The sequence below is a fragment of the Aethalodelphis obliquidens genome, unplaced genomic scaffold (assembly GCF_003676395.1).
Source record: "Aethalodelphis obliquidens isolate GAN/ISIS:26980383/991018 unplaced genomic scaffold, ASM367639v1 scaffold40, whole genome shotgun sequence".
NCBI lineage: Eukaryota > Metazoa > Chordata > Mammalia > Artiodactyla > Delphinidae > Aethalodelphis > Aethalodelphis obliquidens.
Genome location: NW_020837984.1, coordinates 7,184,350 through 7,209,505, shown reverse-complemented (window position 1 = coordinate 7,209,505; position 25,156 = coordinate 7,184,350). Strand labels below are relative to the sequence as shown.

The following is a 25,156-nucleotide window of genomic DNA, read 5'->3' as shown; positions in this document are numbered from 1 at the left end:
AATATTTGTGTGTGTGACATCTTTATCCAGTCTTCTGTCGATGGACATTTAGGTTGCTTCCATAGTTTTTAAGCAACCTCCATACTGTTCTCCATAGTGGCTGTACATATTTACATTCCTACCAACAGTGCAGGAGGGTTGCTTTTTCTCTACACGCTCTCCAGAATTTATTATTTGTAGACTTTTTGATGGTGGCTATTCTAGCTGGTGTGAGGTGATACCTTATTGTAGTTTTGATTTTCTTTTCTGTAATAATTAGCGATGTTGAGTGTCTTGTCATGTGCCTTTTGGCCATCTGTATGTCTTCTTTGGAGAAAATGTCATTTTAGGTCTTATGCCCATTTTTTGATTGCGTTGTTTGGGGTTTTTTTGTTTCGTTTTGTTTTTAAGCTGTGTGAGCTGTTTGTATATTTTGGAGGTTGATACCTTGTCAGTAGCATCATTCGGCAAGTATTTTCTCCCATTCTGTAGGTTGTCTTTTTGTTTTGTTTATGGTTTCCTTTGCTGTGTAAAAGCTTTGAAGTTTAATTAGGTTCCATTTGTTTGGTTTTATTTAAGACAATATTTTTGACTCAAGAAAAAGAAGAAATTTTAATACGTAAAGTGGAATAATTTCCAAATAGGGAATGGTTACTAGTCATTGAAGCGAAGGTGTGTCAGTGGTGTTGGTTCTTCTTTCTTGTCTGCAATACACATCAGCTTTCATTATAACCTTCGTTCCTTTTTAAAAATAATTTTGGTGCTTGGTTTAGAAGGTTCAAACCATAAAGAAGGGGGGGGAGGCCTCCTTTGTCTCTTGTGAAAAAAATCTTTGTTAAGGAATCTCTATTATTTTAAATTAAACCAAAGGATTATGTTTTAATCTGTTAAGGCATATGGCTTACAGATCATTACATTTCATGAAATATATACAAACTTGCTGATATTGAAAAGGGGAGTGGTGAATTTATGAAGAAATTCAAAGTGATAAAGCCATACTATCTTGATTGTCTTGTTGCATGGTTATTGGGATGTGATATAAGAGGTAATGTGTGTAAAGCCCTCTGCATATCTAGGTGCTGACTATTGATAAACACAATGTGTATGTTGCCAGCCTTTTTCCATGAAAATTCTCCCACTTCTCTCCATTTCACCAAGTAATCATATACTAGTCTCAGGTTACCTTGCGATTTCTGCAATAGCATCCTAACTGGGCTCCTTAACAACCATTTATGTGTGTCCCTTGTAATATATTCACAACAAAGGATTTAGCATGCTACTTTAAAAAACAGAACTAAGTCAGGTCACTCGCATGCTTAAAGTCTCTCATTGTACTGAATATCACATGTTTAACTTGTTGCCTTTAAGCAATACTGGCTTTTAAAAACTGCTTTTTTAAGTTTTGTTAAGGTATATTTAACATATACAATAGACCATGTTAAAGTGTACAATTTGATATGTTTTGACTCATGCATATACCCATGAAAACACCACTGTAATCAAGACCTTCTTCTTTGTGATTGCCCTCTCCTTTACCTCCCCAGCCCCCAATCTGCTTTCTGTCACTCATTTGATTAGCTAGGTGTAGAATGGATAGATCATATGGTAGGTTTATGTTTTTAGCTGGCTGCCCAACTGTTTTCCAAAATGGTTGTATCACTTTACATTCTCAGTAGCAGTATGCTTCCCATCCTCACCAAAGCTTGATATTGTCAGTGTTTTTAATTGTAGCCACTATGGTACATATATAATTGCTTCTCACTGTGACTTCTGCTGTTGAGCATCCTTAACATCTCTGTGTGTATGTTTACTTATTTTAAGTTGATAGTGTTATACTCCCTGTTGAACAGAGAAAGTTGTTTGTTGGTCATTTTGAAAAGAAAATTTAAGTGTTGGGGCTCTTTAAGCCCTTGGCTCTGAAGCAAATCCATGAGAAACTCCTTTTTTCCCCTCATAGAATGTAATGTTTGAAATATCAGTCTAATGGCAGATGTGACGGGCACTCCTATTCGTGTATTTTTGCCAGTTTTATAACATGATGGGATAATAAAGCAAAGATAATGATTAAATTTACATTTTATCTAATAAAACAAGGCAGTATTTTTCAAGATGTTCTTTTGCATTTCAGCATCATACATAATTGACAAAGTATTTTCCCACCACTTGAAGTTAAGGTAACCATTTGATCCCCCCAAAGTTTCCTAGTTCTGTGGAACTTCCGTAAGAGGTCTTTACTTGAGATGTAACAATTCCTAATCCTTACCTTACATCCATGCAGGAGACAGGAACCACCTATAGATTTTATTAAAGGGGTGTGGATTTTATTATGATTGTTCTTTTGTTATAGGAAAAATTGTTGAATTTTTAATAAAATAAAAACTTGTTCTGTTGTGATTAAATATACATAATATTTACCATTTTAAGTGTATAGTTTATTGTCAGTAAGTAAATACATAGTATTGTGCAACCATCATTACTATTCATCTCCAGAAATTTTTCATCATCCCAGTTGAAACTACCGATTAAACATTAACTCTCCATTACACTCTCTCCCCAGGCCCTGTTAACCATTATTTTATGCTTTTTGTCTCTATGAATTTGCCTGTATTAGGTAACTTATATGCGTATAATTATACACTATTTTGTGTCTGGTTTATTTCAGTAGCATGTTCCCAGGGTTCATCCATGTTGCAGTATGTAACAATTTCATTCCTTTTTAAGGCTGATTAATATTCCATTATACGTATATACCACTTTGTTTATGCATCCGTGGGTTGTTTCCACATTTTGTCTATTGTAAATAGTGATGCTATGAATTTACTAAAATTTTAATTGCCGTATATATTTTAAAGTTTAGTATCTGTTTGAGGCCGTAAACCCTTTTAAGAGTAAAGAATAAATATCCATTCCTCTTTAAACTACTAAACATATAGGCAGTAAGTTATAGTCTAATTCTAGCCTATCTATGGGAACCCTAGGTTAAGAAACCCTGCTTTTGAGGGTTTTTTAGCTATTCATTTCTTGTTTTGCTGTTTATTCTCATGAGTATTTTATTGAGTGAGGAGTAGGAACGTTATTCTGGATTCCTTTGGACAATAAAGTAAAGAGGACAGAGCTGTATTTTAGTGATGTCTTTCTGATGATCATTGGTGGTGGTTTAAATGGACAGATGTTTGTAATAACAGTATGACATGGGAAAAGAGCCTTTCTTCCTTGCCAACAGGCATGTGAAAAGGTGCTCAGTATCACTAATTATTAGATAAATGAAAATCAAAGCTACAATGAGGTATTACTTCACACCAGTCAAAATGGCCATCCTCAAAAATGTCTACAAATAATAAATGCTGGAGAGGGTGTGGAGAAAAAGGAACCCTCCTACACTATTGGTGGGAACGTGAATTGGTAATCCACTATGGAGAACAGTATGAAGGTTCCTAAAAAACTAAAAATAGAGTTAACCATATGATCCAGCAATTCCACTCCTGGGCATATATCCAGGAAAGAGGAAAACTCTAATTCAAAAAGATACATGAAGCCCAGTGATCATAGTAGCAGTATTTACAATAGCCAAGACATAGAAGCAACCTAAACACCCATCAGCAGATGAATGGATAAAGAAGATGTGGAGGGTGGGTGTGGGTGTGTGTATATACACACACATGCACACACATAGAATGAAATACATCACTTAGCCATAAAAAGAATGAAGTAATGCCACTTGCAGCAACATGGATGGACCTACAGATTATCATACTGAGTGAAGTCAGTCAGAGAAGGACAAGTATCATGATATCACATGTGGAATCTTTAAGATTGATACAAATGAACATATTTAAAAAACAGAAATACTCAGACATAGAAAACAAGTTTATGGTTACCGAAGGAGGGGAGGGAGGGATAAATTGGGAGTATGAGATTAACATACACTACTATATATACAAAGTAAACAAGGACCTACTGTATAGCACATATATTGTGCTGTACTGAATATCAGTGTCTCATAATAAGGTATAATGGAAAGAATCTGAAAAAGAATGTGTATATTATTTGTATATAACCGAATCACTTGCTGTACACCTGAAACTAACACAACATTGTAAAATATTTTAAAATGTGAAAGAAAAGAAGTTTCAGTTATACATGGCTTTGATGGAAGGATGTGATTACAGAGTAAACAAATATTTAAAGTGAATTTCATCTGATAGTATTGCACAATGGTTGGGACTGGATTTAACTCAGTTTTGTCTGATTGTAGCTTTACTTTTATAAGAGTGTATCAAGGCTTTCTATTTTCTGTGTTGTATGAAAATTAGCCACTATGAAAGCAAGAGATAGGAGTCTGCAACTTTTTTTTTTCTTTTGGCTGCTTTGGGTCTTTGTTGCGGTGTGTGGGCTTCTTATTGCGGTGGCTTCTCTTGTGTGGAGCACGAGCTCTAGGTGCACAGGCTCCAGAGCGCAGGCTCAGCAGTTGTGGCGCACAGGCTTAGTTGCTCCGTGGCATGTGGGATCTTCCTGGACCAGGGATTGAACCTGTATCCCTTGCATTGGCAGGCGGATTCTCAACCGCTGCGCCACCAGGGAAGCCCCGGAGACTGCAACTTTTTAACTCATATTTTAGTTTGCACCATCAGTATGTTGCAGTCAGTAGGTTCTCATTTTAAAGGGTTTTAGTGAATCAAATTCTGTGATGCATTTCTTTTACCCTATCATTAAGATCTAATATTTGCAATATGTTCCTGGGGGATAAGGTTGTTAATATTGCTGTGTAACTAACTTGCAAGATGATATATAACTTCTAAGTCAGGATGGGAGTTACTTAAATCTCAGCTTTTTAGCTAGCTAATGTTGATACTATCAACTTACAGGATTGTGTAGGCTATTTGGTATTGCTTTGTTTTTATTTGAAATGGGACTGTCAAAGAAATTTTTCTTGACTTTGAGAAAATAGAGTTGTATTATAAAAGATGCATGCATAAACTCTTGGATAAGGAGCATTCATGTGCCATAAGCTGCCTTCCAGTGAGTAGTTAGGCATTTTTATACTAGTGTACCTTGTTTTGAAGAAATTATACGTGACTGGTCCTTTTAAAAAAAAAAGTATTCCTTTTCAATAAATAATTCAAAGGACTTCAATAACTTTGGAAGTGAATTTTTTTGTTCATATTTAGAAGAACGGGATGGGGGGCTATGGATATAAGTATGCTAGATCATTGTAGGAGTCCTTTGAAAAACTTAGTAACCATATAAGAGCATAATTGTGTTTGTCAAAGGCATACAAACTATGTATGAGAACTCTTCAGTGAAATGTTCTTCAGTTTGTATTTTTAATATATATATATTTCAAGTTTTCCTTATTCCCAAGGAAGAGCTTAGAAGGCTGCTGGAAGGAATATCCTAGTCTCTTCACATACACTTTCTGACTAATTGGAAACAGATAATTTCTGATTAGTATGGTTTTTATTGGATATGAAATCTTGTAAAGGTAGTTCTTGTTTTAAGAAATTTGTTTTACATAAATGTCACTTTTGCAACTGGCAGACGACTGATTCTTTTGGCACAAAGAATAAATAGACACTGGGATTGAAGTATTTTCTGTTAAATCTCAGAAGCTGAGCTTTCTCTGCTACTTGTAAACATTTGACTTTTCTCCCTTGGTACGTGTGACACCTTTTTTTTTTTTTTGGCCGTGCCGTGTGACTTGTGGAATCTTAGTTCCCCAACCAGGGATTGAAAAGCCCAGAATCCTAACCACTAGGCCACCAGGGAACTCCCACCATTTCTTTATATAGGTTCAGTTTACAATTGTAAACTTTTTCTTAATTGAACTGCTTTTATTTTTTTAATTCTGGGTAAACCATGGGAAGGAATTTGGGGAAAGGAGTTATGGTACTTAATCAGATAAGCTACATAGCAGTAGGAGATTCTAAACAGACAGTTGTATGCAGCAGTACTTGATCAAAAAGGTGTTGTTTACGTATAGTTTCAATGCTTTGGATGGATGGAAGTACTGATCATTATAGAGTGACGTTAAATTAAGAGACTTTAAAGTCTTTTTAAAGTCTCAGAGACTTTATTGTCTCTGAGATCCTTGTAGTTTTTTGGGTTTTTTAAATTACTTATTTCACATTTTTCCTGCTTTCATCTTTTACTCTTCACTCCATCTACGGGTGAATTTCAGAAGCCTCTAAAAAAAGGGGGAGAAGGTATTTAATTGATTTAATTTATAACAGAAGAGTGAAGGATCAGTTTGATCCTGTTTTCTTATTCTCCGAGGCTGAGAAAAGCCTCAAAACTCATACATGTTTCAACCAGAGGCAGGAATTGTAGTTCTACTCTTGTTCCTTATGACAGATTTAGAAGAAAACTACTGAATGTCTTATTTGGTATTGTCAGTCATTTAATCTAAGAGAGTAGGCTGTATTTTTGGTTTTGTTTAAACCACGTTTTTGCCTATATTAGAGGTTTCAGAGGGGTGCTTTTTTATTTGTTTATAATGGCCCTTTTCCTTAATTTTTTTGAATTTTATTCTATTTTTTTATACATCAGGTTCTTATTAATGTTATCTATTTTATACATATGTCAATCCCAATCTCCCAATTCATCCCACCCCCGGCCACTTTCCTCCCCTTGGTTCCTTAACTTTTTAGGGGTCTTAATGACAGTAATTCATCTGTAAAGAACAGGAGGGTCAACAATATCAGAATTGCTTTTTTTGTGTGTGTGTTTTTTTTTTTTTTTTGATGGTAAGCGGGCCTCTCACTGTTGTGGCCCCTGCTGTCGCGGAGCACAGGCTCCAGACACGCAGGCTGAGCGGCCATGGCTCACGGGCCCAGCCGCTCCGTGGCATGTGGGATCTTCTCGGACCAGGGCTGTGTCCCCTGCATTGGCAGGTGGACTCTCAACCACTGCGCCACCAGGGAAGCCCAAAATGTTCACTTTTTTTTTTTTTTTTTGGCTGTGTTGGGTCTTCATTGCTGCACACGGGCTTTCTCTAGCTGCGGTGAGCGGGGGCTACTCTTCGTTGCGGTGCGCAGGCTTCTCATTGTGGTGGCTTCTCTTGCTGCGGAGCATGGGCTCTAGGCACGCGGGCTTCAGTGGTTGTGGCTCGCAGGCTCTAGAGCTCAGGCTTAGTTGCTCCACAGCATGTGGGATCTTCCAGGATCAGGGATCAAACCTGTGTGCCCTGCATTGGCAGGCGGATTCCCAGCCACTGCACCACCAGGGAAGCCCCAGAATTGTTTTGATTTGATCTAGTGGATATTAAGGACATGAGATTATTGTGTGGGTTAACCTAACTAAATGGTATGATTTAGCACTCATTTTAAAATAAAACTTGTTCCCCTAGTCGGTTTGTTTCTTTGTTTTAATCACCTTATTGAATCTAGATCTGATTTTATTTTGTGTGTCCACAAAGCCTCGTTTTTTAAAAATAATTTTAGACAATAGAAACATTGACCCAAAAAGTACAGAATGTACTTACACCTCTTAGTTTATCCTTTTAACAACTTAGACAACCATAATAAAATTATCACAACCAAACATTTAACATTGGTTCAGTACTATTAACTGAATTATGGACCTTAATTCAAATTTCACAAGTTGTCTCTCTTGTCCTTTTCCTAGTCTACAATTTATTTAGTTGTGTCTCTAGTCTCCTTAATCTGTGACAGTTCTTAATTTCTGCTTGATATGTCTTTGACACTGATGAGTTCTGGTCAGTTATTTTGTAGTGTATTTGAATTTAGTTTTGTCTGTTGTTTTCTCATGATTAGACTGGGGTTCAATATTTTGGAGCAAGAATACCACACAGGTGATGTGTCCTCAGTCCACCAAACCGGGGGTACATGATGTCAATATGTTTAATTATTCATTTATTATTAATCTTTATCAGTTATGTTGGTGCCCACTGGTTTTCTATTTACAGGTTTACTATTTTCCACTTTGAAAGTGAAAAATATCTTGGGAAGATAATTTGACAGTGTGCAGATAATGAATTTCTCCTGAAAGTGTTGCCCATTTGTTCTAGCATTCATTCATTGGTGGATATTGTCTGCAACAATTAGTACTGTGGTCTTTGCCTAATGTAGAAATTTTTAAAATGTCAATAACGTAGTTTTCAGCAGATTGTATGTGTTTGTATATAACAGTTAAGTTTTTGGCACCTGGCAGGCAGGTTTTTTAAATGATTCTTGTGAACATTTTTAATACTTAACATTACATTTTCAGTTGATGAATAATCCTTACTTTGTGGCTTTATTGGACTTACGAAATTTTTCTGCAATTAGGAAATTATTTATTAATGATTTTTTGAAGGTTGTTTTAGCTTATGAAGATTACTATATTAAGGTAGTTTTACAATCAAATAAGCACTTTGTTGCCTTCAAGTTGACTAAATTTCTGGCTAACCCCTTATGGGTAAGTTTCTTAGCATATTCCTTCTCAGTGGATATTGAGTCCAGTGTTGTAGATTTGTTAGATGAGACTTGGTACACACAGTTTAGTAAAACCTTTATCTGTATTTTTGAAGTTCAGATAGCTTTGAAAATTCGAAAATCTTCATAAGTCATTTGGTGGCAAAACCTAAATTATTAAACAGATGTGAGAATAGTCTTTATTCTTTGTAGTGGGAAATAATAATTTGTTGGATTAGGGAATCTGTTTCAGACCCTTTGGATATATTAATGTAAGTGTACCACATTACTTTAAATTTTGAGGGGAGCTGTAGTAGATGCCAAGTAAATTCTGAATGATGCAAATTAAAATCAAAGGCATGAAGTCAACTGTTGAAAGAATAAAAGGCATGAAGTCTTAACTGTTAAGAACAGATTATACTATTAAGGTACCCTTAAGTAAAGACTACTACAAATAAAAACTTCCTCCTTGGGCTTCCCTGGTGGCGCAGTGGTTGAGAGTCCGCCTGCCGATGCAGGGGACACGGGTTCGTGCCCCAGTCCGGGAAGATCCCACATGCAGCGGAGCGGCTGGGCCCGTGAGCCATGGCCGCTGAGCCTGCGCGTCCGGAGCCTGTGCTCCGCAACGGGAGAGGCCACAACAGTGAGAGGCCCACGTATCGCAAAAAAAACAAAAACAAACTTCCTCCTTAACTCTGTTTTTTCCTACATTGTAGGACAAACAAGTTAAAATTACTTATAGGATTAGCTTAATGCTATAATTAAAATAAATCTGAAAAGGATTAACATCTGACCTTGATTTATAAATTTTACATAAACTTATTTATAGTGCTCACAAAGTTATGTCTTAAAGGTTTTTGTAGTTTTAACCCACAAAAATAATGTGTTTATTTAAATGAACAATACCTTAGTCCTTTATGGGGTTTTTTGTTTTGGTTTGTTTTTAATTTAAAAATCACAGCTTGGTATACTTGACTGTCTAACATTAAAGAATATCTTAGAATACAGTAGTTCCTAATTGTTAAACCAATATTTTGTAAAGTTTAACAAAAACTAAAAATTAAAGGAATAGTACACTAAACTAATTGGCATTTTTCAAAAATGCCATAATTGGAGATGGGATTCAGGTGTATCATCTGACTTTACTCTGCCCTCCCCCACCCCCAGTTTTTTTGGTTCCTGAAGATGTATTAGCATGCTATGAAAGTGTTGAATAATTTTTTTTTAATAGGGATAAAAAAATATGTTGTTGGCCTCATTATCAAGACGTCATCTGACCCAACTTGTGTAGAGGTAAGAGCTTTTTTGCAGATTATTGTGAGAGTATAAAATCATTTAAATATTGGGTCTTCAACTTAAACCCACTTCTGTCACAGACATACAGACACATATATGCACAATCATTTACAATAGATCTGCAGTCTTTTTTTTTCTCTCTGTGGGGGTGTGGGTTGCCTACATTTGTTATTTATGTATCTATTTTAAGTCCTCATTTAATCTAAAATTTTTTCTTTTCTTAGAAGGAAAAGGTATATATCGGGAAATTAAATATGATTCTTGTTCAGGTAAGTTTTTAGTTGACACACTGTTTCCCTGAGAAGGATTAAGTGCTTCACTTCAGGCTGAGTGGTTGAACAAATAGTCTAACCTACTTTTATCGAATAACTAAACTAACATCTTGCAGAGTAGTGATAGTAATCTTCACAGTAATTACAATAGCCTGCTGTCTAGCATTTAAAATTGTTAATATGCTGTGGTAGGAAACATCAGATATGGTACTGTAAAACCTTCACTTCTTTGGCTCCAATATGGATTAAACTCATTAAAAAATTTCTCATCTAATGCAAATGTAAACTACAATGAGGTATCACCTCACACTGGTCAGAATGGCCATTATCAAAAAATCTAGAAACAATACATGCTGGAAAGGGTGTGGTGAAAAGGGAACCCTCCTGCACTGTTGGTGGGAATGTAAATTGTTACAACCACTATAGAAAACGGTATGGAGGTTCCTTAAAAAACCAGAAATAGAACTACCATATGACCCAGCAATCCCACTACTGGGCATATACCCAGAGAAAACCATAACTCAAAAAGATACATGTACCACAATGTTCATTGCAGCACTATTTACAATAGCCAGAACATGGAACCAACCTAAATGTCCCATCAACAGATGAATGGATAAAGAAGATGTGGCACATATATACAATAGAATATTATATTACTCAGCCATAAAAAGAAACGAAATTCAGTTATTTGCAGTGAGTCCAGCCGGACCTAGAGTCTGTCATACTTAAGTCAGAAAGAGAAAGACAAATACTGTATGCTAATGAATATATATGGAATCTTTAAAAAAAAAAGTGGTACTGATGAACCTAGTTGTAGGGCAGGAATAAAGATGTAGACATAGGGAATGGACTTGGCACAGGGTGGGAGGGGGAAGCTGGGGCGAAGTGAGAGTAGCATCGACATATATACACTACCGAATGTAAAATAGTTAGCTAGTGGGAAGCAGCAGCATAGCATAGGGAGATTGGCTCGGTGGTTTGCAGTGACCTAGAGGGGGTGGGATTGGGAGGCTAAAGAGGGAGGGGATATGGGGACATATGTATACATATGGCCGATTCACTTTGCTGTACAACAGAAACTAACACAGTATTGTGAAGCAATTATACTCCAATAAAGATCTATTAAAATAAAAAAAAATTTTTCTCATCTGTCTCATACTGTGCATGTTTCCTTTCCATGTCCACTATCTCAGTCTTATTAATTCATTGAAAAAATTGCCTTTGAATTCAAGCATCCCTTTAATTGATCTCTATACTTAGCCTGTTTTTTAATCTTTCTATATTTCTAAAGTCAGAAATTTTAAGTTTACCTACCTTTAATAATATGTCCAAAAAATTTCTTGAGAACATTAATTAGTATGTGAGGGAAAAACAGATTTTTTTTAATTTAATAAGTTACAGAAACATTGGGTTTTCCTAAACACTTGGATTTTCACTAAGTTAAACTAGCTTTTATTGAGAACTTCTTGTTGTTAGCGTATCTCTGAATGGGAAGAGGGAGGAGTCCAAAGAGGTTAAGTTACTTACCTCTTACTTAACAGGTGCTATTACAGAATATTGTTGGGAAATCCCTAGCATACAGAATCAACAGTACAGACCTTAAAATTGAATAAGTCCATTAGGCTTTTGGTCAAAGATGATTCTGTCCCCAACGATAATGCTGCTTTTCTTCCAAATTTCTTATCTCCAAGCCCTACCTATATTTCAAGGCCCAGATTCCAGCCAAAGAAAAATATCTTTCCCTGCCCATCACCTTTTTATCATTTAGAGTTAGATCTTATAGTCTCTTAGGATAATTTGCACATATCTGGCAAATATTGATATGCATACACATTAGAGCTAGATTAGACGAATCAGGATTATTGAGAGGAGGAACAGGGCATTTGAGACACAGAACTTTGTGTTGTAGTTTCTACTCTGTACATTCTATAGAGAGCAGCACATTTCCTGTCTTAATAAAGGGGAAGAAAATGAAAGGTGGTTGATATTTGCTCCTGCTTTTGGTATCACGCAATTTCTATGAAGTTTGTTTTCTTTACCATTGACAAGTGAAATGAAATTAACATTTCCTATCTTATTTTAGATACTGAAACAAGAATGGCCAAAACATTGGCCAACTTTTATCAGTGACATTGTTGGAGCAAGTAGGACCAGTGAAAGTCTCTGTCAGAATAATATGGTGATTCTGAAACTCTTGAGTGAAGAAGTATTTGATTTCTCTAGTGGACAGATAACCCAAGTGAAAGCTAAGCATTTAAAAGACAGGCAAGTAATTGTTTTGGAATTTTTAAGTAATTTATCTAGCAATTTCAAGGAATTTGGAGATAGATTGTAAATTTTTAAGGAACTATGATTATTAAAAGTTAATACACGTAATTCTTTTCTACTACAAATTTAAATAGTGCTAAAGTGGCCTAATCTAAATATGGAGGCTTGAAAAATATGTATGATGTTATAGCAAAATTAACTTCATGCATGTCATGTGGAAGGAATATAGGTTAAGAATTCCCAAAAAACTCTTTGGAATCTGATTCATATGATGTCTAGTTAATCATAGGTCCAAGGATATGACTTGTGTCCAGATGTCTACTTTATTCTTAATATTCCTACATTTTATCAGTTTCCCTATAGTTAACACCAGGAACATGCCAGATTTTATTTTCTTCAACATAGTAATAAAAATGTGTTTAGTCATTAGGGAACAGAAATGTTTTTTACCTTTATGTATTCAGACTAGCTTCAGAATTTAGGATTTTTTCTCTGGTTTGGTGTATAAGCACATTTTAGGTGTATAAGCACATTTTAGGTTTGAGGATATATCGAACACCACTTCTCTCATTTTGGAGAGTTCTGTTTTGACTGTCTTGATTTAAAAGACTAGGTTGAGGGACTTCCCTGGCCGTCCAGTGGTTAAGACACCGCGCTTCCACTGCAGGGGGCGTGGGTTCGATACCTGCTTGGGGAACTAAGATCCCACATGCCATGCAGTGTGGCCGAATTTTAAAAAAATAAACAAAAGGGGCTTCCCTGGTGGCGCAGTGGCTGAGAGTCAGCCTGCCAATGCAGGGGACACAGGTTCGTGCCCCGGTCCGGGAAGATCCCACATGCCGCGGAGCGGCTGGGCGCGTGAGCCATGGACGCTGAGCCTGCGCGTCCGGAGCCTGTGCTCCGCAACGGGAGAGGCCACAACAGTGAGAGGCCCGCGTACTGCAAAACAAAAAACAAAAACATAAATAAAAGATGTGATGTGATTGAAATTATTCTAATAGAGTAAGGATGACATGAAAACCAAACCTTCAAGAAATGAAATTAAGTGCTATTTATAGGTGAGTTTTAAGAGATATTTACACAGTTTTAATAGCTTTGTAACTTTCGATGAAGTTATTGATATCTGTGTTTATAAATAGAAGTAACTCAAGTTTTCAGTGGCTGCTGAAATGTTAGTATGTAAATAATTACAGTGTTCATTTCTATGTGTGTTCTAAACTGATCAATTTTTTATTTTTTTAGCATGTGCAATGAATTCTCACAAATTTTTCAGCTTTGTCAGTTTGTGATGGTAAGTGCTTTTAATTTCATTTTAAAAACTAATTAATTATATAGGAAGATAATTTACAATCATGTTTTTGTTGTAGGAAAATTCCCAAAATGCTCCACTTGTACATGCAACTTTGGAAACGTTGCTCAGATTTCTTAACTGGATTCCACTTGGATATATTTTTGAGACCAAGTTAATCAGCACGTTAATTTATAAGGTATAGTGAATACATTTCAGTTATATTTATCACTGGATAGTGGTGTGTATTTTCTTAATTTGTAATGCTCTTTTGAATATTAAAACCATTCCACATTCACAGCCATAATCAGCTTTGTTTCCGAGATGAGGAAATTGCTCAGAAGAACTTTTCTGTAGTTTCAACTACTAATTCTTAAAAACCGTGTCAGAATTTTATGATTCTGCCACTCATACCAGGCAGTCTCCCAAATTGTATGTGAACAATAATGAATTTGGTTTCCTTTTAGTTGCAGTAGCATGTAATACCTATGTAAAGTCTTATAATTGTTCATCCAGATATAGTTACCAACTGGTTGTATTTCCAGATGTTTTCTAATCAGATATAATGAGTAAATTATGTATTTAATTAAGACCTTATAAAAGCAGACTATTATAACTTACGTTTGGGGCTTTGTAGTTGAGGGCTTGATATGGTCATGTTCTAATCTGAATTTACTATGTTAGAGCCACCATTTTATCCATAGACAGTTTATTTTAAATTGTTTGCCATTGTCAACAGTAGTGCAGGAAATACTGGACATTTATGCACTTGTCCAAATATTTGGTATAAATTTTAATACATGTAAGTATTGGATCAATAGGTATGTCCATTTTTAAGGCTTCTGACGCTTACCAAATTGCCACACCCAATGGGAGGCTATTTTTATACCTTCTCAACAGTTAAATATGAAAGAGCCAATTTTTCCACACGTTATTAATCCTAGGTGTATTGCCCATCTCTTAAAATCCTAAACAATTAAAGTCTTTTTAGATTATACAGAAAACATGATGTCTTTAAAAGTCATGTAATAGACTGTGGGGAAAGTTTCTAAGCAACTTTGTGTTTTCCAGGTGTCTGAGGACACATCAAAGAAAGCACAGTATACTACTAAAGCATTTACTGTCTATTGGATGGATAATGAAATTTTCTTAAAATATATGTGCCAAAAAACCCTATCACCACCTATTTGCCTGATATTTTTCCTCTGTGTTCCTGATTTTTAAATCCTTTGTTATTTTTTTAATTGTTAATTTTAAGTAAAGTGCTTCAGGCCGTTTAATTTTATGCTTCCTTCCCCCCCCCACCCCCTTTTTTTAAATTAAAATAGTTCCTGAATGTTCCAATGTTTCGAAATGTCTCTCTGAAGTGCCTCACTGAGATTGCTGGTGTGAGTGTAAGCCAGTATGAGGAACAATTTGTAACGCTATTTACGCTGACAATGATGCAGCTAAAACAGGTAATACAACACCCTTAAAAACTGACTAAACAATTTTAGTGCCTTAGAAAATGTTGGGTTTGAGTTGAACCATTTCAGCACAGCTTACCATAAATAGATGAGCTGTAATGTGATTGTATATTTATTATATAAAATGAAGGGTAAGCTAGAAATTTTTATGAACATTTTGAAAATTCCTTGAAGTAAATTCTCTGGGAGTGTCATGGTAATTTATTTCTACAGAATTTAGAGGCTTAGTAACCTGGGGTTTAATATCAGTTCTGCCTTTGACCTTTTATCTCTTAAATGAAGGGATTAGCCAAGTGTTAGTCTGACTAGGTGTATATGAAATTATCTAGAAGGTTAATCACAAAACTATATTACTATATATGTTAGTGATCTGAATCAACTATTTTTACATTTTTAATGACCCTAGGTGGGAAAACTCTGATGTAGGGAATATGTCAAAGCATAATCTTTGAGGAAATTTTACTACTTGCAACTTTAAAAAAAAAATCAAAAGCTAGGACAGCAAGTTACAAAAATGGATATAATAGACCAAGGCATTCTAGGGGAGAATAAGCTGTTTAACTCCATATGGTTTTTTTGTTGTATTTAAAAAAAAATTTATTTGGTTGCACTGGGTCTTAGTTATGGCAGGCGGGCTCCTTAGTTGTGGCATGTGAACTCTTTATTGTGGCATACATGTCTAGTTCCCTGACCAAGGATCGAACCTGGGCCCCCTGCATTGGGAACTTGGAGTCTTATCCACTGTGCCACCAGGGAAGTCCCACTCCGTATATTTTAAAATTAGTAAAAGGGTGGTGGAAATTTAGAACTTAAATGTAGTATATTTGTTTTTAAAATGAAGGGCTTATGATCCATATTTAACCTCGCAGATGCTTCCTTTAAATACCAATATTCGACTTGCATACTCGAATGGAAAGGATGATGAACAGAACTTTATTCAAAATCTCAGTTTGTTTCTCTGCACCTTTCTTAAAGAACATGGTCAACTTATAGAAAAAAGATTAAATCTCAGGGAAACACTCATGGAGGTAGGCTTTATGGAGCCTTTGGCTTCTGAAATTAATAATAAAAACTTAAAGTACAACTTTGTTCTAAAAATTCCTGTACCTTTTAACGTATCTTACCTGTTACTTGTCTGTGTAATATAAATATATGTTGCCAATTCTGAATTATAGTTGTTAAAAGCCAAGTGTCACGATTTTTGTGTTCTACTCAATACCAGATCAATAATTTATAATGAAAATTAAATTCCTAAAGCATGTGCAGATTTGTCATTTCTAAGATGAAAAGTCTAAAGACCTTATTTTAAAATTGAGATGTAATTTACATAACATAAAACTATCCATTGTAAATTGTTTGATTCAGTGGCATTTAGTACATTCACAGTGTTGTCAACCATTACCTATTCCAAAACATTTTCATCACCCACAAAGGATGATGTACCCATTGAAACAGTCACTCCCTCAATCCGCTCTACCCTCCAGTCCCTAGCAACCAGTAATTTGCTTTACATCTCAATGGATTTAACTATTCTGAACCTTTCACATAAATGGAATCATAACATACTGATTTTTGTCATTGGTTTCTTTCACTTAGCATGTTACTATGTTACAGCATGTATCAGTACTTAATCCCTTTCATGGCTGAATAATACTTTGTATGGATAAACGTCGAGTTTTGTGTCCATTCATCTGTTGAACATTTGGATTATTTCTACCTTTTTGCTATTACCAAATGTCTTTTAATGTCCATACCTTTTTACAATCACGTAAGTTTCTTGACACGTCCTAGGACATGTCAGAAGAAAGCACAGTTGTTCCTAGAGAATTTCTGTTGTCTGTTTGATGAATAATGAAATGTCAGAGTTGTACAGAATGCAACATGAGTTTTTATTTCCCGTTAACGTAGCAAATGGAAAGCAGTTTGAGGTTGGTTAGTAACGTCTAAGGATTGTTTTAATAGTTTTGGTCTCCTATGTAGGCCCTTCATTATATGTTGTTGGTATCCGAAGTAGAGGAAACCGAAATCTTTAAGATTTGTCTTGAGTACTGGAACCATCTGGCAGCTGAACTCTATAGAGAGAGCCCATTCTCAACATCTGCCTCTCCATTGCTATCTGGAAGTCAACATTTTGATGTTCCTCCCAGGAGGCAGCTGTATTTGCCTGTGTTGTCCAAGGTAACAGTAGTGGGTGATTGAATGTGCTTCCTGTGATTTGGGGGACCAGATGCAAATACTGGCTTTTATTTTTTGGCTAAATCTATCCAAGCACCACCTGTGAGTTTCTTAGGAATGAAAATGAGATGCAAGAAAGTTAACAATTGATTATTTTATTTTATTTTATTTTGCGGTATGCGGGCCTCTCACTGTTGTGGCCTCTCCCGTTGCGGAGCGCGCAGGCTCACGGGCCCAGCCGCTCTGCGGCATGTGGGATCCTCCCGGACCGGGGCACGAGCCCGTGTCCCCTGCATCAGCAGGCGGACTCTCAACCGCTACGCCACCAGGGAAGCCCAACAATTGATTTTTATCCATGTTATTTATTCTTTTATATTGTGGGAATAATTTTGTTTGGTATGTTGGTGTTAAGTGGGAGTGGGGGTTACATTTGATGTGACTGATTTCAAAGATCTAACAGATTTGTTTCTCTTGTTTATTGTTGAATAGGTCCGTTTACTGATGGTTAGTCGAATGGCTAAACCAGAGGAAGTATTAGTTGTAGAAAACGATCAGGGAGAAGTTGTAAGAGAATTCATGAAGGATACAGATTCCATAAATTTGTATAAGAATATGAGAGAAACATTAGGTAAGTTAATAAATACTGTTAATTTAATCTTCATCTTTGTAATTCAGTTTGGGGTGGAAATACTTTTTTAGGAAATATGGCATGCTTAGGTTCTCAATCTGTTAATAGCCATCCTTATTAATGTGCTATTAGTCTTAGTAAAAATCTTTTTGCTCATTAAGTTTTGCAATTTGAAACATTTGGAATTTTTTTCCTTGTAGTTTATCTTACTCATCTGGATTATGTAGATACAGAAAGAATAATGACTGAGAAGCTTCACAATCAAGTGAATGGTACAGAGTGGTCATGGAAAAATTTGAATACATTGTGTTGGGCGATAGGCTCCATTAGTGGAGCAATGCATGAAGAGGATGAAAAACGATTTCTTGTTACTGTTATAAAGGTATGTAAGAGATAGGTATGAACTGGAACTTTAGCTAAGTGTATTTTATTACAAATGACTGAAATTTGTCTTATTTTACAGGATCTACTAGGATTATGTGAACAGAAAAGAGGCAAAGATAATAAAGCTATTATTGCATCAAATATCATGTACATAGTAGGTCAATATCCACGATTTTTAAGAGCTCACTGGAAATTCTTGAAGACTGTAGTTAACAAGCTCTTTGAATTCATGCATGGTAAATCCTATTTGCTTAATATATTTTATTTAGTTTTGCTGAATAAAAAATGGAAATTTTTTTTTGAAAATTTTTTTGATAATTGTTTTTGTGTTGTTAGAGACCCATGATGGAGTCCAAGACATGGCTTGTGATACTTTCATTAAAATAGCTCAAAAGTGCCGCAGGCATTTCGTTCAGGTTCAGGTTGGAGAAGTAATGCCATTTATTGATGAGATTTTGAACAACATTAACACTATAATTTGTGATCTTCAGCCTCAACAGGTATGTGGATCAGCAAGCATATTTTTCTTAGAAAATAACTACTGTTTTAATGAGAATTTATTAATGGGAATAGAAAGAAAGCCACTCTTGAATTCAGTTCAAGTGTTTCTGTGGTTAGGTTTTTATAGTGAGGCAGAAATTCAACCAAAAGTTTGTTAGGCTGTTTTCATACTTAATATAAATTATTTCTGACACTTTAACAAAATTAGTTTTAAGTGTATATGTGGATTGTTTGTGTGTGGTTTTCCTTATTATGATGCATGCAAGTAAAATGTCTGCCTTTTAACATAGGTCCATACATTTTATGAAGCTGTGGGGTACATGATTGGTGCACAAACAGACCAAACAGTACAAGAACATTTGATAGAAAAATACATGCTACTTCCTAATCAGGTTTGGGATAGCATAATCCAGCAAGCAACCAAAGTAAGTTTTATTACTTTTTGTAAAAGTTCTAATGGAAATTGAGAAAATTATATTTACAGAAGTAATAAATTTAGTACCTTTGACATGTATATCTGATCCATAAGTGCTTTTTTTTTTTTTTGGTGGTACGCGGGCCTCTCACTGTTGTGGCCTCTCCTGTTGCGGAGCACAAGCTCCGGACGCGAAGGCTCAGCGGCCATGGCTTATGGGCTTAGCTGCTCCGCGGCATGTGGGATCTTCCCGGACCGGGGCACGAACCCGTGTCCCCTGCATCGGCAGGCGGACTCTCAACCACTGCGCCACCAGGGAAACCCCATAAGTGCTTTTATGTGTACTTTTGCACATTGAAAAAATTGTAGTATTTTTATTCTGTTTTGATGCAAAATTGGGAATATTTTGCTCTGTTTTTAGTAATGAAGACTTTTGCATTAGTTTCACCATTTAACATTATAAATGTGATGGTGCTTTGGAGTAGTGTGGGTAATGTTTTTTGCTTTAGCTACAAGAATAATTCTCATATGTTAAATGGAGTTGTTTTTTGTCTTTCGCAGAATGTGGATATACTTAAAGATCCTGAAACAGTCAAGCAACTTGGTAGCATATTGAAAACAAATGTGAGAGCCTGCAAAGCGGTTGGACACCCGTTTGTGATTCAGCTTGGGAGAATTTATTTAGATATGCTTAATGTATACAAGTGCCTCAGTGAAAATATTTCTGCAGCTATTCAAGCTAATGGTAAGCGATTCTGAATTCTTATGGAATGATGTATTAATAAGTCAGTTCTGCATTCACTGCCTTGGCGTAAGCATTCAGCACTTCTCACAGATTTAAATTAATCCGTCCCATGTTTCAGGCGATCCTAGACAATTTTTTTAACCACTCACAGGCCCCTTTCCCCTATAAAATTAGTCTTAGTTTATTTTCTCAGGAAATTCATCTGTGTACTCTTGTCTTTTAAGTTTTCTAATGGTAAATGGGAACTAATAGTATCTGAAGTACCTGTAACTGCCAGTGTAGAATTTTAGTTGTTAAGTTGGATTCCACCTGATTGTATTTTTTAGGTGAGATGGTTACAAAGCAACCATTGATTAGAAGTATGCGAACAGTAAAAAGGGAAACTTTAAAGTTAATATCTGGTTGGGTGAGCCGGTCCAATGATCCACAGATGGTAAGTGAGATGTGCTTTTTGTTTTTAAAGTTGATGCTGCATTCTCTGGAACGTGCATATATTCTGTATGCGTTTAGCTATTTTAAAGGTAATTTAGATGTTTACATCTGGCATTATTTTATAACATTCTATTTAGTGGAGTCCCTGAGTACATTAAAATAATAAGATATATACCATCTTCGAAAGAAATTGCTGTTGGTGGTGGGGGGGTTGGTGATGTAACAAGATAGCCGAGATGATTGGGTCGTTTTTATTTTTCTTTGGATAGAGTTCAGATGAAATTTTTGTTTTCCTCATGGCTTTGAGAGCAATTTGCAAAGCTGTCATTAGTTTGCCTTTTCAGTGGGTGGGGGGGAGTAAGCACTTTCCTAGTTGAAGGTTTGAAAGTCTCTTTTGCGCTCTTATTCCTGTTAGTTTTAAATGGTTTTCAGAAACTAAACCAGCTCCATATGCCTCAACTTGGGGAAAATGAGATTTATGTTTAGTTATTGTATACCTTTCATTTTCTTGATCCTGGGAACATTACCAAAAATCTTATCCTGTTTATCACTATTGTGTGGAAGTAGCACTGACAACCGTGCAACTTACTTTCATAATTTTAAACTTTCAGTATTGTTCCTATTGATATGGAAATTTTTTTCAGGAAATTCTCAAGGTATCAAGCTTAAATACCAAAAGGTTTTAAACATGTTTATGTATGAGATCAGAACTGTATTTAAAATTGGAAAGTAAAAAGGATGAATTGAAGGAATTGAGAAGTTCATAATTTACAACAACTTAGGCAATAATTTCAGGAGTATCAGTGATGATAATAAGAAGGGTCTCATTATGTTTTACAACTAAGGTTTATGTTGAGGTTTGGGGCTGTGAATTCAAAGATAGTCAAACACTTCAGATCCAGTATGTAGGAAAATAAATTATTTCAGTGTTAAGAGTAGAAATGTCAGGGTGGGGGAGGAAAGAATAAATGAGTCATGGGTATGAAATGTATAACGTGGGGAATATAGTCAATAACTCATAACTTTTTATGGTGACAGATCATAACTAGACTTAATGTGGTGATCATTTGAAATGTATAAAAATACCAAATCACTCACTATACTGTGTAACAGGAAGTTACATCGTGTTGTAGATCAACAAACATACAACGAACTCATAGAAAAAGATACCAGATTTGTGTTTATCAGAGGTGGGAGAATGAGGGGAGGGGAAATTGGATGAAGGCAGTCAAAAGATGTAACGTTTAGTTTTAACATAAATAAGTACTAAGAATGTAATGTACAAACATGATAAATGCAATTAACACTGCTCTTAGTTATATAAGAAAGTTTAAGAGTAAATCCTAAACGTTTTCATCACAAAGTTTTTTTTTCTATTTGTATCTATATGATGATGTTCACTAAACTTATAATCATTTCGTGTATGTAAGTAAACTTAGTGCTATACATTAATCATGTCTCAATAAAACTTGAAGAAAAAGAAGTGAGAATCAGTTCTAGTTAAGAGGAACCAAGTAGGTAAAAGGAAAAATAATTTTGTGCTTATCCTTCAAATCTTAACTAGACTTGTTTTGTTGTATGGTGGGATGTACTAACTAGTAATCTTCAGTTAAATGAAAGATGGTTATATTTATTGTGCACATCTTAATGGAGAACCTATTAAAAGCATAGAAGTTACGCCTTACTAAGACTGTATTTATTGAGAATCTTGGAAACTCACACACAGTCTTTCTGGCATAGTCCAGTTCCTTTTTTGAGAGTAAGTGATGGCTATTATTTCTGATTATTAAAATATCAACTAGCATTCATTAAATTAAAAAAATCATTGAGTGGGTGTCTGCTTTTGGTTAGATATGAGTACCTTGGTACAGTATTGTTGAGGAGGACTCTACTTTGAGGTTACCAATCCCATACACACAGTATTCCTAGAATCCTGGTCCTGCCACAATACTTAGAGTGTCAGGCCCCAGTTTCCTTTAATAATTACAGATTTAAACTATGCAGTGTCCATGGCCCTTCTCAGCCTATTGTGATTTCTCGCTTTCTCTTGGTAAGGTTTTAATATACAAAAACTTTTAAAGCACAGGAGTTTCCAGTTTTCAGCAGATGATCAACCTAGATTAAATCTTACAGATGACATTGACCTAGCTGCTTAATAAGAGTTAGCAAGTGCCTACACTAAAATTGAAAAGTTGTGGGTTTTTTTGTTTTGTTTTTTTTAAACAGGTAGCTGAAAATTTTGTTCCTCCTCTGTTGGATGCAGTTCTCATTGATTATCAGAGAAATGTCCCAGCTGCTAGAGAACCAGAAGTGCTTAGTACTATGGCTATTATTGTCAACAAGTTAGGAGGACATATAACAGCTGAAATACCTCAAATATTTGATGCTGTTTTTGAATGCACATTGAATATGATAAATAAGGTATGTGATTTGCATTTCAGTTACATAATGAGAGGTTCTGCAGTATGTCCTTATCACTTTTAAAAGGATAAATAATGGCTGTCTATGAGTACACCATAAACTTTAGCCTCTGATATTAAATATTTGAACTTCTAGATAAGAAAAATACTTTTTAAATTTACAAAAGTAAATTTGATAGATTGTTTATTCAAATAGCTTGCATTTGTTGAATACTTGCTGCATTTTAGTCACTGCCATTTTAAAGTGTAGTCTGTGCTTATAAGGAATGGGAAAATGTATTAATCAAGAAGAAAAAAAATGTACATGTAAGTGTACACATCTACACAGTAGACAACAATTTTTCTAATCTGTATTAGTGATCTCAAAGTCACTTAAAAGTGGTAGTAACAGTCTCAGAGTTACTAGAAAATATGACGGTCTTTATGTGGGTTTTGTTGAGTTCTCTTTATAATAAGGTGAACTTGTATTCTTTCAGTTTGGTAATTCATTTGTCTAATAAATAGTAATTTTGTCTTCCCTGACAGGTGAATTCTATTAGCTTTTGAGTTTGACTTTCACATCTTAACGGGGTCCACTAACAACTCCAAACATTTATACTGAATTAGGGCTTGCTTTCCCCCTTCCATTTAACATAATTCAGGCATTGAAACTTTATTTTGTTCCCACTGTTTGTTTTTAGGACTTTGAAGAATATCCTGAGCACAGAACGAACTTTTTCTTACTACTTCAGGCTGTCAATTCTCATTGTTTCCCAGCATTCCTGGCTATTCCACCTGCACAATTTAAACTTGTTTTGGATTCCATCATTTGGGCTTTCAAACATACTATGAGGAATGTAGCAGATACAGGTAAATATACAGAAACGATGTTCTTTATTCATTTGCTTACCAACCCACAATCCATGTACAGACACTTACAGGTAGGTGTATAGTGGTAGACAGGTAGGTATCACTTCACTTCTCATGGTTTTGCTTGAATGCATCAATTCCATAGATAGGTCTGAGTAAGTCCTATAAACAGTTTAATCAGATCCAGAGTGAGTTCATAGACAGAATTGAGTTAGAGGGAGATGGGCATAAGATTCAAGGCAGGGAGAACATCACTCACCCATATCCTCACCAGTGTTTCCTTTTCCCCATATGCTTTTCCTCTGTGGCACTGAGGGTTAACTAAGGATAAAACAAAAAAACTGTTTATAGTTGGAGGATTTGTTTTCCTTTTAAATAATAACTGTTTTATGTAATAGAAAAATCTACTCAGTTGCACTGCTTTTGGAGTGGAGGTAGAGAGAATCAACTAAACCTTCAGAAATACTGGAAACGTGGTAATGATTAGATTATAGCCTGTAAGTTAGCAGACATTGATTCCAGTTTAACTCCATTACTGAGTCAAGATAATTTAGGCAAATAATTGTCATTAGCAAAAAAAGAGGGGCGAATGGACTTCGAATGAATTGTTTAATAGCTGAAACACCATCATGAATGTTGTCAGTATGTAATAACGTTGTTGGCATTATATGTATTTTAGGCTTACAGATACTTTTTACACTCTTACAAAATGTTGCACAAGAAGAAGCTGCAGCTCAGAGTTTCTATCAAACTTATTTTTGTGATATTCTTCAGCATATCTTTTCTGTCGTGACAGACACCTCACATACTGCTGGTAAGAATTTAAAGCCATAAAAGTATGTGTTCCGGTTGCTCTTATATCTTGAAGTTAATGATGTCCTTCTTAACAGGTTTGACAATGCATGCATCTATCCTTGCATATATGTTTAATTTGGTTGAAGAAGGAAAAATAAGTACACCATTAAATCCTGGAAATCCAGTTAACAACCAAATGTTTATTCAGGAATATGTGGCTAATCTTCTTAAGTCTGCATTCCCTCATCTTCAGGAGTAAGTATAAATAGACTTTTTAATAAACTTAAATTTTTAAGTTTGTTTTTTTTTTTTAAGCAATTAATCATTGTGTTTTGACTTGCAGTGCTCAAGTAAAGCTCTTTGTGACAGGACTTTTCAGCTTAAATCAGGATATTCCTGCATTCAAGGAACATCTTAGGGATTTCCTGGTACAGATAAAGGTATGTATTTTATTTGCAGTTGCAGAAGTATTGACTAAATACTGATTGAATTCTTGCATCCAGAATTGACCACTTTTTGTAATGCAAAATGAGTGGGCTTTTAAAATATGTGTAGTCTTACTCTTTTGAGACTGATTACAGAAGGAAACACTTTCAAAGTCAAGGCCAGGAAGAGGAGATAGGTTTGAAATGGTTTGAAATGTTCGGGGGAACTTTTTATTAATATAATTCATTTTAGAATATCTGTTGCAACATTGTGATTGAATCCCATAGGTATTTTTAAAGGAGTGGAATGGGTGAAAGAAACACATTGGTAGTTCCTTTTGGGATTTTCCATTTTGTTAGTAAGGAATTCATTTTAGGGGGAACATAATTAGCAGATACCACCC

General features: G+C 35.4%; 1 protein-coding gene across 3 annotated transcripts in view; it reads left to right on the top strand.

The window, feature by feature from the left end:
• XPO1 (exportin 1) overlaps nt 1–25,156 on the top strand; it is a 44,075-nt gene that overhangs the window by 17,197 nt on the left and 1,722 nt on the right. For all 3 annotated transcript variants that reach the window (XM_027131788.1, XM_027131789.1, XM_027131790.1), the window contains 20 exons: nt 9,622–9,683; nt 9,911–9,955; nt 12,045–12,226; nt 13,472–13,520; nt 13,597–13,716; nt 14,846–14,974; nt 15,853–16,011; nt 16,964–17,161; nt 17,648–17,786; nt 17,987–18,168; nt 18,250–18,406; nt 18,507–18,670; nt 18,962–19,096; nt 19,648–19,831; nt 20,158–20,264; nt 22,490–22,684; nt 23,364–23,532; nt 24,212–24,346; nt 24,423–24,582; nt 24,671–24,767. In XM_027131788.1, the coding sequence (XP_026987589.1) occupies nt 9,622–9,683; nt 9,911–9,955; nt 12,045–12,226; nt 13,472–13,520; nt 13,597–13,716; nt 14,846–14,974; nt 15,853–16,011; nt 16,964–17,161; nt 17,648–17,786; nt 17,987–18,168; nt 18,250–18,406; nt 18,507–18,670; nt 18,962–19,096; nt 19,648–19,831; nt 20,158–20,264; nt 22,490–22,684; nt 23,364–23,532; nt 24,212–24,346; nt 24,423–24,582; nt 24,671–24,767 (2,768 nt within the window). The remainder of the gene's footprint in view (nt 1–9,621; nt 9,684–9,910; nt 9,956–12,044; nt 12,227–13,471; nt 13,521–13,596; nt 13,717–14,845; nt 14,975–15,852; nt 16,012–16,963; nt 17,162–17,647; nt 17,787–17,986; nt 18,169–18,249; nt 18,407–18,506; nt 18,671–18,961; nt 19,097–19,647; nt 19,832–20,157; nt 20,265–22,489; nt 22,685–23,363; nt 23,533–24,211; nt 24,347–24,422; nt 24,583–24,670; nt 24,768–25,156) is intronic.